Source organism: Equus asinus, chromosome 30, assembly GCF_041296235.1.
Source record: "Equus asinus isolate D_3611 breed Donkey chromosome 30, EquAss-T2T_v2, whole genome shotgun sequence".
Lineage (NCBI taxonomy): Eukaryota > Metazoa > Chordata > Mammalia > Perissodactyla > Equidae > Equus > Equus asinus.
This window is the reverse complement of record NC_091819.1, coordinates 20623399-20639655: the sequence shown is the minus strand read 5'-3', so window position 1 is coordinate 20639655 and position 16257 is coordinate 20623399. Positions and strand designations below refer to the sequence as shown.

At 50.9% G+C, this 16257-nt stretch overlaps 1 protein-coding gene across 1 annotated transcript in view; it reads left to right on the top strand.

Moving 5' to 3' along the window:
- Nucleotides 1-15527, top strand: part of CAPN8 (calpain 8) — a 63142-nt gene extending 47615 nt beyond the window's left edge. Inside the window, exons 13-21 of the mRNA XM_014838739.3 lie at nucleotides 1109-1145; nucleotides 5219-5287; nucleotides 7892-7949; nucleotides 9408-9472; nucleotides 12085-12153; nucleotides 12578-12656; nucleotides 13193-13309; nucleotides 14204-14262; nucleotides 15251-15527. Coding sequence (XP_014694225.3) covers nucleotides 1109-1145; nucleotides 5219-5287; nucleotides 7892-7949; nucleotides 9408-9472; nucleotides 12085-12153; nucleotides 12578-12656; nucleotides 13193-13309; nucleotides 14204-14262; nucleotides 15251-15274 — 577 coding nt within the window. The 3' untranslated portion in view covers nucleotides 15275-15527. The remainder of the gene's footprint in view (nucleotides 1-1108; nucleotides 1146-5218; nucleotides 5288-7891; nucleotides 7950-9407; nucleotides 9473-12084; nucleotides 12154-12577; nucleotides 12657-13192; nucleotides 13310-14203; nucleotides 14263-15250) is intronic.
- Nucleotides 15528-16257: the final 730 nt, after the last annotated feature.

Genomic DNA, 16257 nt, shown 5'->3' with positions numbered 1-16257 from the left:
TTTAAAAGAAAAGGTCAAGCCTGGAGAGAAGGGACACCACGAACAGCCTGGTTAGAGGGTTCTTCTCCCAGCAGGGCTGGGCTGTGAGGCGCGGAGAGCAGGACCCGGATGAGACGAGAGCACCACCTCCGCCTCTACACACTGCATACAGACCACACACAGACCCACACCCCACATATACACCACTACACACACACGGATGCCACACATACATACCACAACACAGACCACACACACCACACACAAGCACCACACATACACACGCATACCATAGAAACGGTATACACACACACGACCCTGCACCCCGCATATACACTCACCACACACACACACACGAATGCCACAGATACACACTGCAACACAGAATACCACACACAAGCACCACACACGCACGATACACACACACCACACCACACACATGAAGACCATACCCCCACCCGCATACCCTTATACACACCACACACATGCCCTTCCCCCAACACCACATATACAACAACATGCATATCACACATACCCCACACACAGTAGACACACACCACACAGACCACAATCAGTATGCACACATGACGTATATGCCATACACACATACACAGCTCAACCCTCCCGCCACATATCACCCACACACATATATGCACCACACATACACTCACACGACACACACCACACGCACTCTCCACCACAAACTGTGCATGTGTATGCATGCAGTGCGGGCTGTGGGCCTGCTGGCTCATTCCCCAGAGGCCGTTTCAACAGGGATTCACACAGCTGGCTTCCCAGGGGAGGAGAAGGGTAGTAACTGGGGCAAGGTGGGGAGAGAATTCTCCAGAAGAGTGGTCCACCAGGGTGAAGATTCTAGATTTCATGAAGAGCCAACTGAACGTGGCAGCTCTTGTCTCTGGTGAAAAACTCGGGGTGGGGTGAGGATTTGGGGGGAGAAGAGGAGGGGTCCTGGTAAGAGATTCAGTTGATATAATTTGGTGATAGTAGGAACTGAAGGTCTTGGGTAGGAAGCCAAGCCCTCAGAAAGGTCAGGAACTTCCTAAAAGCACTGAGCCATGAGCTGTGCTTTTTACTCACTCATATGTGTTTCTCTGTCTTTGCGTTTCAGGGAAATGGGGAATGTGGTAGCTGGAGACCCGCACGAGGTATGCAATCTCTTAGTATGCCAAGCTCTGGCACTCGTGCATAGCAGTCGTAGAGGTTTCTTATTGATTTGTAAGAGTTCTTTATATATTAAAGGTGATAACTTTTTATTCATCGGGGCCACAACATTTGCAGGCCCTGGCTCTTCCTGACGAAGATGAGACAGAAGCAGCACTGGGACCCAGCTTTGCAACACATCCCTAACCCCTGGGGGGAGGCTTATCATCCCTACATCTAGTCAGCTGGACCCTCAGATCCAGCCCTTCCTGTGTGCTTGAGGAGTTCTGTGCAGGACAGAGGAGGCGATGGGAGAAAGAGATCCGGTCTCCCACTCTTAGATAGACTTCCAGTCTTTTAGAGGTTGAATGATGGAAACATATGAAAAAGGTGAAGGAAAACTCATGCCGGAAATGATCTAAACCTGCATGTGTGTAGTCTCTGGGTGCTAGAGTGAGCACTAGTCTGGGAAGGCTCCATGGAGGAGGTGAGTTCAGGGCTGACTTTGGGGGAGGACGTGAGTGCGTGGGGTTTGAAGTGTGTGTCCACTTTCCTCAGCCTTAACCCCTCCCTCTTGTCGTCAATTTGCTGTCCTCTCCTTCAGATAACGTGCATGGAGGCAGCATGTTGAGTGAGGGTAGGGTCAGGGGGCCACACTGTGTCTACAACTGGCCCGGGGTGGGGCTGGACTATCTTCATGGGGGCACAGGCCCAGCTTTCACCACTCCATTCCATCTACCCAAATGGATTGGGGTGTCTCTGCAGATGCCACACAGAACACCCCACAGCTGCCGAGTTTGAGCCTCTGGCAGCATGGGGAGCGGGGCAGACATATTATGTTGTTTGGCGTATATCAAATTTCTGAGCTCATATTTCTGCAGATGCATGAGAAGTTGCCAAATACGGATCCATCTTGCCCTGCGGGGGTGTGGGGGGGTGTGGTGAGTTTACTAGACAGGAAATGCTTGCCTCCATTGTCTGTCCTGCCTCCCTCCGGCTTGTCCCTGAACTGAGCCTGGCGCACGGTGGGGAAGCCAGTGGCGGATAGTGCCTCCTGCCTTGAGTCGGCTGCAATACTGGGCCCCAGAGGCCGTTTCTGTGCTTGTGGATCTCAGAGATGCTGCTGCCCCCAGGGGACTTATCTGTCACAATGGCATCTCTTACTATGATCCAGACGTTGTTAGAAAAGCCAGTGGGCCAGGGTAGAAGGTATGCAGCGGAGTGCACAATTCCGTTTTCTTTTGGTTTCCACTAAATGAAGCTAAAATTGACTCTAAGTCCCCATTGCACCAGGCTGGCGGGAGTTCAGTCCTAGTCATTATGGGGCTCCCCAGCTCTGCCTCCCATGGTCTGGGGTTTTCTGAAACAGCAAAACAACAGGAAGTTGCTTCTGGTCGTGAGTCCACACTGGTCTCCCTTGGGACGCCCAGTGTCTCAGCTCACAGGTTCTGCGAGGGCGGCTCCCGGGCTTCTGCACCAAGTCTGGGGCTTGGAATCTTGGGCGAACCAGGGGCTCCCAGGCCTAGGGTCCAGCCTTCCCTTCTGAGGTCCCTGGATCAAGGCTAGGGGGCCACACAGGGAGCCACACAGCATTCCAGGGCCTGTGGACTTCTGACATCTTGGTTTCTGGGAAACTTGGCCTTTTCTCTCTAGGGCTTCCCTCCCTCAACACACACACACACGCACGTGCACACACACACACGGGATAACATCTTCAGTGGACTCCGGACTTTACAGGAGACTGGAAGAGCCATTGCTTTCAAGAACTTCAGTTTTCCTCCCTCCCGAAGCCCCCAGCTTGTGGGCAGTCAGACATTCGAAGGTCCGACTCCCTGCTAGGAATGGGGGAGTGAAAAAATTACAGGGTGGACAAAGCACTCTTGGAATTTAGATGTGTTCATCTGAGCAGGGTTGAGAAGATGTCATCAACACGCAGTGTAACAACAGGAAAAGAGTCCTTGCTTTTGCCACGCTGCCTTACCAGTTACAAAGCATTTTCACACATATTTTCTCAGGACAGCAGATAATTCCACTACAGGAAGTTCCTTGAGAGCAAGGACTGTGTCTTGTTCACCAGTGCATCTCTGACGCAGATAAAGAACAGTTTCCGACATGTGCCGGGCGTCCAGCACATCTGTTTTTAAATGAATGAACAAGCTATGAAGTGCCCTATATACCATCATGTAAAAGCATCTTTCTCACTCCCCTCCCCTCCACAAATGCCCCTGTGAGCCGTGATCCCCACTAGCGGCGAAGTGCCTGCCACGTACCAGTGTGTATGCCCATATCCATATATTGGGGTATGCAATTTCATACTTTTTCCCCCCAGAATAATAGAATATTACTCCACGTCCAGAATTTGTGGATTTCCCACTAGATTTCGTCATATAGTATATTGTGTTACATAAATAACATAGTGTTTTTATTCTACAAAACCACTTTAAAATCACATATGTGAGATAAGAAGTGTTTATCATTTTTTCTTCTAAAAAGTTTAGAAGTGTTGTTGGATTTGCTCATCCTATGTGTAAACAGTATGATAATCATTAATATCGCCGTGCTATAGATGAGGGAACGGAGCCCTGGAGAGGTCGGGCTGTCGAAGGAAGGATGCTGAGAGCATCTGCTCTGGTTGTCGTACAGGTCGGGGGTGGAGAAGTGCATGGGCCACCGTTTGAATCCTGGTTCCACCCTTTACTAGCTGTGTAATCGTGGCCTGTTACGTAACACTTTAAAACCTCAGTCTCTCCATCTTTGAAATATAGACAGCAATGAGACCGACCTCATAGAGTAGTCATGAATATTAAATGAAATAATGCACACATAGCACCTGACAGGTAGTAAGTACTCAACAAAGGTAAGTACTATTACCACGGTTGTTACTCTTATTAGCACAGTATCATCAGGCCATATTGGACCTTTTGGACTTTTCCAAGTGATGGTTTTGGAAGAAATTGACCTGGCTTTCTGAAACTCTTCAAGACATCTGGGAAGCTTGTGTGTTTTCCCATTCTGTCTGGTAGTGACAGTTGGGGAGGAAAGAGTCCATTGTCATATCAGAAATTCTCTGGAAGAATCATTCATATAATGATTTGTAATTTTCAAAGGACTTTAACACATGTTAGCTCTCATTTGGTTCTCAACATGACCCCATGGAACAGGCCTAATTAATTTGATATTAGAGTTGAGGAAATGGATGTTCAGAACCCTGAGGTGGAATCCAGTAAGTGGCCAATGTGGTTTTATTTTAATTCATTAATTAAATTTTTTTTTTTTTTGAGGAAGATCAGCCCTGAGCTAACATCCACCACCAACCCTCCTCTTTTTGCTGAGGAAGATTGGCCCTGAGCTAACATCTGTGCCCATCTTGCTCTATTTTATATGTGGGATGCCTGCCACAGCATGGCTTGACGAGTGGTGCATAGGTCTGCACCCGGGATCCAAACCAGTGAACCCTGGGCCACCGAAGTGGAGTGCACGAACTTAAACTGCTCTGCCACCGGGCTGGCCCCAGCCAATGTGGTTTTCGAAGTCCAGTCTTCTGGCTCCTGGTTCTGCTGTTTCCACTAGGCCGTGATCTTAACTACTTTGTAATCGTGTTGCTATTTCAGAATCTGATGAAAGCTAAGAAAATACCTATCAACACTACTCCACATATCAACACTACTGCAAATTTTCAGGCCATTTCTGGAGTTCACAGACCCCCTGAGAGTTGTTGGAGAATCCCTCAGGAACCCACAGACTCGGACTGAGAGCCTCTGCTCTCAGCATCTCTGCTGGCCTCTGAAAGCGATCCAGGGTTGAAACCAGAAGTTCAGGGTTGGTGGGGATCACGACCCCACATCACCCAGAAAGGAAGCCCTTACACACCCCTGCCCCACATCTTTGCGCCTCTGAGCTCCCCGGGCCAGGACCGGGGCTCTCTCCTGTTTGCCGCCATCTGCCCCTACCTACCCAATGCCTGGCGCATGATAGGTGCGCAATAGATACAATAACGATGACCGAATGAATTATAAATTTTTGCCTTTCGTTCTCCTCAACGATTCCCATCTTACTTTGCAATCGTCCTGCCTTTTAGCCACATCCCAGTGAGGTGGATCAAGAAGACGGCCAGTTTGAGAGCCTGTTTGAGAGGCTGGCGGGGAAGGTGAGTGGAGCGCATCTACAAGCTTCCAGACAGGCGGGAGAGCGCTCAAGAACGCTCTGGTCCTTTAGTCTTTACTCCCTCCAGTCTCCGTGAGTGAAGAAGGTGAGGTTGCAGGTCTCGGGGCCCCCCAGTTTCTGTCTGTTGCCTCCTCCTTTCTTAAAACTGAGGCCTTTCCTGCCCTGCTGGGGAGAGGCATCATGATCCCGAGGCCACTTTTCTCACTGCGTTGACTGACTCTTGAGAAAATAGAAAAGCTGAAACTCCAGAGCCTAGCCTTTGTGTTTGTAAACTGGCCCTGTCAGATCAGGGTCCTGACCAAAAAGCTGGGGTGGCAGAGCCTCCCTAAATCAACATCCTCCAGAGGCGGAAGCAGTCGCCCGGCCCAGGGAAGGCAGCTCGGTTACCCTGGCCTGGGGTGGGTGCTGTCTGTCTGGCCACCTCACCTGCCCTCAGGGAGACTCCCAGAACCTGGCCTGTGGAATTCAAGCTTGGCCCCCGTGCCAGCCCCACTTGGGCGCACAGAGCCAGGGGGAGAAGCCACACGCGTGCCCACTGCTCCTTCTCTCCCCGTCCTGCTGACTTGGGTTTATTGTGGTTCTGGTCCTATGAGCTGCGCTAACAAAGTACCCCAGCCTGGGTGGCTTGTCAACCGCAGACATTGACTTCTCGAAGTTCTGGAGGCTTGAAGTCGAGATGAGGATGCCGGCATGGTCGGTTTCTGGTGAGGATCCCCTTCTAAGCTGCAGACTGCTGACTTCTTGCTGAGTCCTCACGAGGTGGAAAGAGGAGGGGAGAGCTCTCTGGGGTCCCTTCTATAGGGACACTAATCCCCTTCCTGAGGGCTGCACCCTCCTGGCCTCATCACCTCCCTAAGGTCCCACCTTCTAACACCATCACCTTGGGGTTAGGTTTCAACCTATGAATTTTGGGGCCCAAACACTCCATCCAAGACAAAAGGGGAGAAACAATGCTCTCCACGTTCCAGGGCAGCTTGGAGCTACTTTTTGGATTTAAGGATAGAAGAGAAGAAAACACATCAGAACGCTTTGCAGAGAATAAGACCTGGGAATGCAGATCCTTTTGCACAGTATTTAGTGAAAGCTTTGCAAAAATGAGTCAATTTATGTTTTAGATGGATGCTCAGACCAGTATTTTTACTAACAAACCCTTGTTGCAAGCAGAAAAAACAAACAAACAAAAAAACCAAAAAAAACCCAAACCCTTGTTGCCTTAGCTGCCAAGGGGCCACATTTTATTAAGAACATAAGACTGGTAAAAAAAAAAAAAAAAAGCTTCTATTTGGACAGTTCTTCACGTACCTTATCTTGCTTTTCTCTCCTGCTGTGGTGGCAATATCGCTCACTCTCCCCACTCTGCTGGTGAAGGGCCAGGAGCCGGCTGGGCCACAGGCCTCGTGCGGGACAGGCCAAGGTGTGAACACAGACTCTCGACATCCCACTTCTTTCCTGGCAGGCTCACGGGGCTGATCTTCTTGGCCCCGAGGCTTTTCAGAGGGTTCAGAGGTCTTATTATTGGGACTGCCTATTCTGTGCCAGAACGAGGCCAGCTGCCCTCACAGTAGACGCTGCTCTGTGCACCTGTCTTGCTTATTTCCAGTAGTACCGCCTCCACCAGCCAGGAGGGAGCAGTAGGACCACCGGGTACAAATGATAAAACCACACTTCACCAGGGGAAGTGACTTGGCCAAGGTCATACCATCGGTGAGGGGCAGGGTCCCGATTGGAACCCAGATCTCAGTCCAGGGCCCCTTCCTGTGCCTTGTTAATCATCCTGCCTGAGGTCTGTCCTCCAGCTGAGAGGTAAGGGACGACCCGTCCTCTGGCTCAGTGTCCATACCTCATGCACGTGGGAAACCCCGCTCTCCTGTCTCTACTTCTGGTTTGAGATGGGCTACTGCGTGAAAAAACTGGCCATGAAAACCCTGTGAATAGCAGCAGAGCATTGTCTGATAGAGCCCCGGAACGGGAGAGGATGGCACAAAAGGAGCAGGCAGGGTTTCCCTCTGTGAACACAGGGGCGCTAGGAGTTGAAATCTAACAGCAAACTGCATGAAATAGCAGCTCCCAAAGGTGCAGTGGGAAAGGGGGCCCTTTGGGTGAGACAGTCTTAGGTTTCAAATCCCAACTCTGCCACTTGGTAGCTGTGAGCACCAAGCAATTATATCACCTGGGGATGACAAATGACATTGTGTATGTATATGGTCTTTAGCAGTTCACAAAACCTCAGCTTCCTCAACTCCAAAATGGGTGCAGAGTCCTTTGCAGGATTTGAGGAAATTCCACGTGGGGTGTGTGGCCTGTCAGTGCCAGCTGCCACTATTGCTACTCGCCACCCTTTGTTCTCTAAGCCCCAGGCAAGGCAGCAAGCCCCCTGGGTGGCAGCCTTCCGCCATGGGGGTTCTTGCTTACGCCATTGATGAGCGCCTCCCACCAGGCTGTGGGCTACCCATTGGAGTTTTTAAAGATGTCACAGCCTTTGAAAATCACGGGGTCGGTGGACCTGGTGTCTGACTCTACATTTATATAACATGTTGAAACGCTTGTCAGGGTCCAACATGACTTGTATCCGGGTTCCTCTTTCTAGGATTCTGAGATTGGTGCCAATGAACTCAAGAAGGTTCTGAATGAGGTGTTTTCCAAACGTAAGTTCTTCCTTGGGGCTTTTCAGAAAGTCCATGGGAGCCTAAGAGAGATGCTGGGGTGGGGGTGAGGGTGGGTCAGGCATCCGATTGGGAGCACCGCAGGTGGGAAGAAGGGGCCTTTGGCTTCTGACCCCTGATTCCCTCCAGGCTGAGAGAGTGTCCAGCAGGAGGGAGATGCTGGAGTGGAGGGAGTGCTGGGTGGGGCTGACACTGGGGCCCTGCAGAAAGGAGTCCTGAGTCCTGGGAGGAGAGAAGCCGGGCTGAGAATGACTTAAGTGATGTTTTCCCACAAAATTAATAATGTTGATGCCGTGGAAGCCTTGCTCTGTAGCGCATCTCTGGGGAAGGAGTATGGAGGGGTGATTCTGACTTTCCTAGACAGCATGCAGTTCCCCATCTTCAGACTTCAGCCAGCCCTGGGGGCTGTCAGAGGATCAGACTGCATCAGGAGGGTAGGCTGGCTCCTCCCGTCTGAACCCAAGCCCAAGGGGGCTGGCACGGAGCAGGTCCTGTGGTGCCCAGGGAGGAGCCCGGTTCAGTCTTCCAGCTGGTCGACTGACGGGCTCACTCACCCACTGCTGCAGGGCAGTGTGAGAATGCAGACACGGGCTGGTCCAGTGCGCGCATCCCGGAGACGGCACCCTGGGCTCACAGCCCAGGCCCTGGCTGCTCCAGCTCTGGCTCCTGCCTTTGCTGAGAAAGAGCCCAGAGAAGAGGAGGGGGCTGCAGGGTCTCTGGCCCCTTCCTCCTGGCTCACAGGCACGGGCAAGGTGAGCTGGGGGCCAGGGATGGCTGTGGCTCCAGGGAGGTGCCTGCAATTCAGCGAGTTCGGATAACAGGTGCCCTTTGAGAGGCTGTGTGTTGTGGCTGAAAGTGCAGGCTGTGGAGCCGGGTGGCCTGCCTTTAAATCCCAGCTCTGCCCCATGCTGGTCGTGAGATCTTGAGCGAGTTAACCTCTCTGGGCCTCAGTTTCTTTATCCATAAATTGGGGATAATGATAATATCTACCACATGGAGTTAATTTGAGGCGTAGAGGTACAGGGCTTAGAACAATACCTAGCACATAAAAAGTTAGCTGTTTTGTCAGGAACTTAGCGTATACCAAGCGCTGTGCTAAAAACATCACTCACATTGTCTCATTTTGTCCCCGACCAGTCTCTGGGGCGGATATTATTATTGTGCTTATATCCCCTTGACGGAGGAGGAAACCAGACTCAGAGATATTAGTCTGCTGAAGTCCCGTGACTTGTGAGCAACAAAGACGAGGCTCAGACACGGAACCCCAATTCTGGTGCCCCCTGCACTGCCTCCTCTGCCGAGGAGCCCGCCACCTTTGTGTGGAGACCTCGTTCGGCTCCATGCTCTGGCTAGTGGCTCTGGTGGCCTCAGCCACGGAGATTATTTCCGCCGTCTTCAAATGATCCTGAGTCCTGCCCCCTTTGCCGTTTAAATATTTAGGAACGGACATAAAATTCGATGGATTTGACATCAACACTTGCCGGGAGATGATCAGCCTGATGGATGTATCCTTTAAATGTCCCATGGTTTTTACTTTTTTCCTGTTTTTGACGACTCCTCAGCATTTCCCAGTGAGAAGGGAGGGAGGGTAGGAATGAGAAGGGAAACCAGTGTTTACTGAGCATGTGTCAGCTGTCCTGCTTGAGCTTTAAAGAAAAATGCATCATCTCATGTTTGCTCCTTGATGAGCTTGAGATTATCTCCGTTTTACAGGTGGAGAAACTGAGGCAGGCAGTGTTTAAGCAACTTGTTTAAAATCCTTGGATTCAGAGACAGCGTGGCACCTGTGCTCTTCCTCCACTCACAGCCTACCTCCCTCCAGGCTCCATTCCCACCCTCCTCCCTCTTTCCCACCCTCTGCCCCTCTCCCCCACCCCCTCCCCATCCCTATATGATCTTCATCTCAGGGTCTTAACACAGCCTTCCGACAGCCACTACCAAGAGTTTAAAATTATCACACGAGACAAAACCTATTTGTTCTCTCTGACCCGATTTAACCCTCACTCTACATCGAAGAATGTGGAAGAGTTTTGGGGAGGAATGGAGAGGGTTTGGGCATCCTAGGTGGAAGGAACAGCTTATGTGAAGGCAGAATGGGAGAATGGTGGAGTATCACTTCCTCCAGTCTTTGCCTAGGGTGGGTCCAGGTTACCATTCTCCATGGTGCTGATGGTGAAGGCGATTTCTTTATATATCGGAGCATTGGAGCGTTCTCCTAGTTTGTAGCACCTCATCCATGATGTGAACTGATGACCTCTGGGGCAGGGGAATGACTTTTATTTGCATGGTGGTCATGCGGAGGGTCCTGAATAGCCAGCGTGTAGGTACTGACCTCTGCTGAGGTTATCAGCCATGGAGAGACGCTGCCCTTGTGGTCCCAGAGCTTCAGATGCTGGGGCTCTTCCTCCCAGAGTCCTTCTGTGAGGCCTGCATGGTAAACAATTTAATTCCTGGGCCACAAAGAACTGTTAAGTGTTGATTCACTTTGCTGCAAATAGTTCCTTGGTTTCTGAATCGTTCTTCTCAGACTTGCCTATGGATTCAATTTAGATGAGTTGTGGTCACCCCTTTGTTGTCACCCTGTCATTGTTCCCAGTGGTATTTGCGTCTCTCATGGCTCCAAGAGGACTGGGACTCTGTCATTCTTCAGGAGGGTCTGTTCCACCGTTTGGATGGTATGAGCAGTGGTTCTGAACCAGAGCGTGCAGCAGACCCACCCGTGGAGCCTTTTGTAAAAATAACAACCCTACTGAGATGTAATTCACGTACCATACAATGTACTCGTTTAGTTTATTCACAGAGTTGTGCAAAGATCACCACCCATTTTAGAGCATTTTCATCACCCGTCAAGAGACTCTGTACCCATGTTAACACTCGCTCCCCTTTGCCCCTCAGCTCCCCCACACCCCCTGCCCTGCAAACACTTTCAGTCTCTACAGATTTGCCTATTCTGGATACTTCATATAAACGGAATCATGTAACCTGTGGTCCATTGTGACTGGATTCTTTCATTTAGCAGGATATTTTAAGCACGATGGCCTGTATCATTGCCTGTGGAGTTTTAAAAATACAGTTGCCTGAGTCTCACTCCTGGAAGTGCTCTGGGACGAGGCCTGGGTCTCTGCAGGCAGTTCCACCTGGAACTGAGGACAACTGGTGTTCCGGGACAAGGGCTTTGGAACAGACAAAAGTCCAAATTCTGGCTCCACCACTTATTATTTGTATAAATTTGGAGAACTTACTAACTGCCTGAACCTCAGTTTCTTCTCCTGGAAAATGAGATAGCAGTATGGAGCTCCTCTGGCTATTGTGAGGATGAAATGAGATCGAATTATACAAAGTGCCTCAACCCAGAGCATTAGCTCCCTGTGCATGTGACTATTGTGAGCGATGTTAGTTGAATTATTAGTGAGGATTTGAAGGCTGTGGTGCCTTCAACACTCAGTGTGGATCACAGATACAAGAACACAGACTTTCTTAATGGAAGAGGTTTATGCTCTCGGGTGTAAACATGACTTGTTTGGCTAGTTGAGGGAGGTGGGAGTGAAGGCCTGTGAGCCAGCTGTGCTCAGTGTCCCAGTGTCCTGGGAATCAGGGCTGGGAAGCTTGGAGCTCCCCTCCAGACGTACTGACAAACTCAGGCAGACTGTGGTGGACAAGAATCTCAATCCTGTGCAAGTGATGATTTTTCTGATAACATTTTGACATTCTAAACAACAAAATGTTTCAATTATCAATCACAGAAATTTAAATCTGGAAGAGAATTTACAGGTCATATAGCCCGACCCTCTCAGTAACCCAGATGATGGGGGTGGGGGGGGGGGGTGTTAGATGCTAATTAATGACATTGTGAAGAGGGCTGCAGGCTCAGGACATGCCCTTTGTTCTAGCTCTGTGCCTGACCTCAAAGGAGGGCCTTTGAGAGTGTTTGACTCTTTCTTCTTCATCTGAATTTGTTTCCCACCAACTCTTCCCACCTTGACCCCCAGGACCTGCTTACTGCAGGCATGGATGTTCACTGAGGCCTTAGGACTTTCACTGTGTAAGGTCACAAGAGAAAGAAACCCATAAGACATGTAGAATTTGGGCTTGATTTTGTGGCCTTTAACATGCCTAGAACAATGGGACGGGCACCTTGGGACCAGTGGAATTCAAGACGCTCTGGTTGAAGATTCGGAAGTATCTGGTAACACTTCTCTCCCTCTTGGGCATCCTCTGGGCTCTAGTCTCTCTCCTCTGTTCTGTTTCTAGCCCCTTGCCCTCCCTGACACTCATTCCTAGTCTGTTGCATGCCCTCATCTGATCAGATCCTTAATCATGGTCAAAACCAACACAAAACCTGGCCACGTCGTTCAGGAAGGACTAAGAAGGCAATGAGGGATGTTTGTGCTGATCCCTTCATGGAAGCCCTACTGTTCAGAGGGCAGAGGGGCCAGCATGGCCCTCAGACCAAGCTCTTACCTTTGTTCTGAAACTTCTTGTGAGGAGCCAGTGAGGTCTCTTTTGGAGGGCATCTCTGACCTTCCAAGGAAGCGAGGGGGTGAGGGGAAATGGTCCCAGCAGGGGCCACAAATGACTGTTTTCTATCTGGAATTTCTCTCCTGCTTTAGGAAATCTATCAGGAAACTGATTATAACCACTTGGGGACCATTGATGCCCATGAGATGAGGACAGCCCTCAAGAAGGCAGGTGAGGACACATCCTGTAGACAAGGTCTTGGGACCCGAGGGGCTCATTTTAGGTAGTTATTGTGACAATAATGATCATCAGTGGTCATTGTCTTGTGTTGGAGATCAACGTGACAACAAAGATCTGTGGAGCACCTTTCCCATCCAGGGAGGAGGGGATCTTGCTGGATTCTGTATGACATAACACTTTAGACTTTTCCCAAGGACTTTGCCTATTACTGGGGAGGTGACGGCAAGCACAGAGGGGGCTGTGAAGGACACAGGCAGGACAGGCAGTCCCCTCATCTTCTCTGCTTTCTCTTGCCGCAGTGAATGTGATGCACAGCTGACTTAGTGTTGGAGCTATGGGCCTAACTTAGGACCAGGGAGGGGGCAATAATCCTAATGAGGCTCATCCAAATGGAGGCTGATTGGATGACCAGACCCTTCTGAGGGACAGACTCAGGCCTGACCCCTGCACTGTCAGCCCCTGAGTTCTACTGGAGCCGGTGCTGAGCCCTCCACTCCACCTGTGACCCCGGTCCCCTCTGCCCGCAGGTTTCACCCTCAACAACCAGGTGCAGCAGACCATAGCCCTCCGGTATGCATGCAGCAAACTCGGCATCGACTTCGACGGCTTTGTTGCCTGTATGATCCGCCTGGAGACCCTCTTCAGTGAGTCGCTCTCTCCTTTAACCCCATCCCATTTCTCCCGGGGTGCAGGGAGTGGCAGGGGGCAGGGCCAGGAGGCAGAACCAGACGGTGCCTTTGGGAGGCCATGGGGTCAAAGAAACCACGGATGGGGCTCTGTAACTGTGGCACCCTTGAGGGAGGGGAAGCAGAAGCTGAAGGGCCTGAGGATGTCCAAGCTGGGCACACCAAGGTCAGAGGCTGCCTTTTCTTGGGAACTTACAAATGTGCCATCTAGATGGTTGTGCAGTCACTGGGCCGAGGTGAATGAGTCCCAGTAATGGTCCTTAAATGGTTTTTAGTGCTTATTCACACCCATGCCTCCGTGGGGGTCATAGTGAGAGCATGTGTCACCTCCCAGGGAGGGGATGGGGTCCCCCTCTAGGAGGCAATAGGTTCTCCTGCCCCCTTGGGCCCGGGGCCTCATGCTGAGATAGCCTATTGAGGGACAGTGTTTTCTTTCCACTGAGGAGTGGGAGGGACGTGAGTTCTAACAGGAAATGTTCAGCCAGCCAGAGACGAAGCTAAGGGACTGGGTGCCCCACAGATGGGGCAACCACTGTCTGTCCCACAACCCCCGCCCCCCTTCCACCCCTGTTAAAAGAATTGCAAGTTCCTAGAGCTTCTGAAGATGGAGATGACGAAAGACCATCTCTGCTCGCAACTGGAAGTTTGTGCATTTGGGCAGGGGACCTCTGCTGCCAAAGAACCTTGCCCCGGGCTAGGGATCCAGAGGGAGCTTTTCAGGCCCTGCAGCTGGCTGGTGGGGGGGAAGGGGGAGGGCACCCTGTGGGGGTGGGGTGGACAGAGGCAGCTCCCTGACTATTCCCAAGTCCAGGAACATCCCCGTCTAATTTCATTCCTTCTCTGGCATTCTAGAACTGTTCAGGCTTCTGGACAAGGACCAGAGTGGCATTGTCCAGCTCTCTCTGGCTGAGGTAAATGGCTTGAGCTTTGGTGAACTGCTTGCTGACGGCACTTTGGAATTCTTGGATGGTCCGGGGGCTGAGTGGGGCTTATTCATATTGACCTGTCTTACTTCCCTGTGAATGCCATCCCTGTTCTAGGGAGGCATTGTGGGGAGGAGTGGGGTTGTCCTGCAGTCTTTTAAACGTTTTTATTTACTTATTATCATTATTATCATCTTAAAGATAGAGTTACAGCTACATTTCAGATCATTTCAAGGATGCAAGCTCTTATTAATTCGGATGGAATTGTGGGTGGTGGGTACAATTTAAAGTGTCTGACTTCTAGGACCAGATGTCTTAGATTGACAGATAGAAAGACACCAGAAACAAAAAATTGAATTGCAACAAGGTAGACTGAGGATGCAAAATAAATGGGTGTTCTACTGTGTGAGTCACATGGCGCCTTATGCAGACACCACCGTAGCACTTCCCTGGGGAGGGCTGCAGCCCCGTACATGCAGCTGCGTATGTCCCGAGGGTCCAGGCCAGGGGGGAGGCATTGCCCTCCACCTGCTTCTGAGGCAGAGGAACGAGAGGACCAGGTTATTCCCGGCCCTGCCAACTCGTCCGGGCACAACCACTTTCTTTTCTTCTCTGAAATGGGAATGTCATTGAGCCTTCTAAGGAAAGCTTTCATAGAAGCTTATCTTGTGGATGCCTAAGTACACCTGGACAAGAGTGCTGAATGTTAAGTATACAAACTGAGTGTATAAACACACACACACGTCTATTTTTGGAAGTCCCTCTTGGGTGTGGGTTTGTCCTAAGTCACGTTTCTATAGCGCTCTGGCTTAGGGCTTAGTGACTTGGTTAAGGGCTTCTTCTTGTTGAGCAAGGCTCTTACTGGAGGGCAGAGATGGAACAAGCTCGCACCCACGGGAGGCAGGAGAATGTCTCAGGCAGAGTCTCTCCAGCTGCCGGAGGCACAGTGAGCTCACCCATTGTCCTTCTTTTGCAGTGGCTGTGCTGTGTGTTGGTCTGACGCAGAGTTTTGGACATTGGCAACGCTCCCTGCCAGCCTGCCTGCCTCTTTCCTCCCCTACTTTACAGCTTTGTGAACATTTATCCTTGAATGGCGTTCACTGGTTATTCATCTCCTGTCTGTCATTGTCCCCTGAGATCCTGGCCTGTCCCACTGGAGCGGTCTGGAGAGCCCTGGGTCTCTCTCAGCGGCATTGCAGCTGACCAGCTGACCAGGGCCCAGTGGAGGGACGGAAATCAATTAAAGATGTGAGCCAAAATGATTTCTGCCTTTGTCTAGTGATATGCAATGAGGGACTGCCCTGGGCTTCTCATGCTTTAAGAAAGAAGATGCTCTTGGGAAATGGCATGGCCCCAGGCTGCTGAAAGATGGGAAAAGTAGGTGGGTTTCTTGGAGGGGAGGCCTGCTGCAGATCAAGCTGCCTCTGAGGGCCCCTGCGGGGAAGGAGTCAGCTCCAGCCTGTCTGAGGAAGGGCGCAGGGATGGGCTGCTGGGAGAACAGGCCTCTCTTCCTCACTTTGCGGGGAGAGGTTGCCACACTGCGCATGTCTGCATCTGCGAGTCTAGAGGTAAATTCCTGCGGAGGGAGTTCTTACCTGACAAACAGCTAGAGGGACATGCAGTTCCGGTTAGTTTTGGCCACAGCTGAACACAGGGGTCTTTGTTGTTGGTAGGAAAATAGATGCCACAGCATAGCGTCCTAATGGGTAGATGGGGACAGAGCTGGGTCTTACACGCGGACTTTGGAAATGAGATATAAAGGAGACGAATGTCTTAGTGAGTTTGAGACGCTGTAACAAACACCACAGACTGGGGGGCTCATAAACAACAGACCCTGATTTCTCATAGTTCTGGAGGCTGAAAGTCTCCAGAAAGAGATCAGGGAGCCAGCAGGGTCTGGTTCTGGTGAGACCCTCATTCAGGTCGCAGACTCCTGACTCCTTGGCGTGTCCTCACATGGAGAGCAGAGAGAGGAAGCGAGCT